The sequence below is a fragment of the Colletotrichum abscissum genome (assembly GCF_030869225.1).
Source record: "Colletotrichum abscissum strain IMI 504890 chromosome Unknown Scaffold_405.1, whole genome shotgun sequence".
NCBI lineage: Eukaryota > Fungi > Ascomycota > Sordariomycetes > Glomerellales > Glomerellaceae > Colletotrichum > Colletotrichum abscissum.
In genome coordinates, this window is record NW_026850327.1 from 1 (window position 1) to 1,496 (window position 1,496).

General features: G+C 50.1%; 1 protein-coding gene across 1 annotated transcript; it reads right to left on the reverse strand.

The window, feature by feature from the left end:
• Window positions 1–641: 641 nt before the first annotated feature.
• On the reverse strand, window positions 642–1,257 carry CABS01_17167 (uncharacterized protein; the record flags this gene model as incomplete). The annotated part of the gene is made up of 2 exons (XM_060550494.1): window positions 642–831; window positions 887–1,257. The coding sequence occupies 2 exons, from the start codon at window positions 1,255–1,257 to the stop codon at window positions 642–644; spliced, it is 561 nt and encodes a 186-aa protein (XP_060395490.1).
• Window positions 1,258–1,496: the final 239 nt, after the last annotated feature.

Genomic DNA, 1,496 nt, shown 5'->3' on the forward strand with positions numbered 1-1,496 from the left:
CTGGGTCTTTCTGTTGGATTTCATCACGCTTGCTTTGATGTGTTCTACAAACGATCTGGCATCTTCGCAAGTGTTTGATGGTGTATAAGTATACCCATGGAGAGCAGATTTTGGCGTTATGCAACGTTCACGGGAAGAGTCGAGCTCTGGAACGAGATGTTGTTGCTTCACACAGTCGACGACTAGTTTGGCTCCACGACGCAGTTTGTAGCGTTGCCCTCCGCCATGTGGGCTGCATGGACAGATGTCTCGAACGCCATCGCACATCTGACGATCGCCTACTGTCATGAAGACAGGCGCGTTCAGCATGATACTCGTATGTACAATGTCATTTCACAGGGGAATGCAATGTTTCGATGTAGGCAGCGCCAAGTTGGGTAGAATTCAATGTTGTGCCGCAGAGAAGAGTAACAGAGATGTAGGGATCCGCCTGTACGTACAGTATTCCAGGCGAAGCCAATAAACATCGTAGTATTCGACATCTGAGTTATTTTACATCTGAGCACAGCTAGAAACAGGGCTATGCATATGCTTAACGACGGTACATCTGCCCTTGCCCGAAGGAAACGTAAGACCAATTTTTGAATGAACTGAAAAATGAAAGTATGAACGACCAGCTCCCGACAACATCTTCCGAGCCATCATTCCGTCTTGCGACGTAGTCCATCTAGTAAATATTGGTAGACGCCGCACAAAACGCAAGATACGACCAGCCACCAGCCGGTGACGGTTGTGGTAGCTATCGACGTTGCAGACCATTGACCCCCGTGTACCGTGTATATGTTTAAGATGGTCGACAGAAACCCGATGAGCGAGTTGACCAACGTCGGACTACAGCTTTGTGAGTGTCAACGCGCGCGGAACCTGGTCAAGCACGGCGTCTTACATGATGATGTGTTGATGCACCCAGACGTAGTTCGCACGCCACTTGAACCACAGCCACGCCAAGCCGATGGATGCGACGCCTGAGAGCACAGAGGCCAGAGCAATCAGACAGTCGTTGACCCAGTATGACACCGTCTGCCCAACCTTGCCCATGCTTTCGAGAACTTGCGACCTCTTCAGCGAGGCGAACGTGGAAGGAAACACAATGTAGCCTGCCAACAATAGCCACGAGAAGATCTTGGCCAGCAGAGACCACCACCAGTCTATCTCTTTGTCGTTTTCCAGCAACATCTGATCATATCTAGAGACGGCATAGGTCTTGAAGTTCTCCTCGCTATCGTACCCGGGAGAGGTAGCGTCGTCGTCTTTCATGCCCGTCAACTACGGCGCGTAATGCCGTGGGAGTGCTGAAGAACAGATCAAAGAAAAGGCGAGGCGAATGATAGAAGTAATAAGGAGCGAAATGAAGCTCCCTTGTTCAGAGGAAAAGGGAAGAGAGAAACGCATGGAGCCTTCGTGTGATCCAAAGAAGGAAAGAAAAAAGAAAAAAGAAAAACAGAAAGGGGAGCGAAGCGCCTCAAGAGCTCACAAGGGCTCCGACCTGTGCCGTC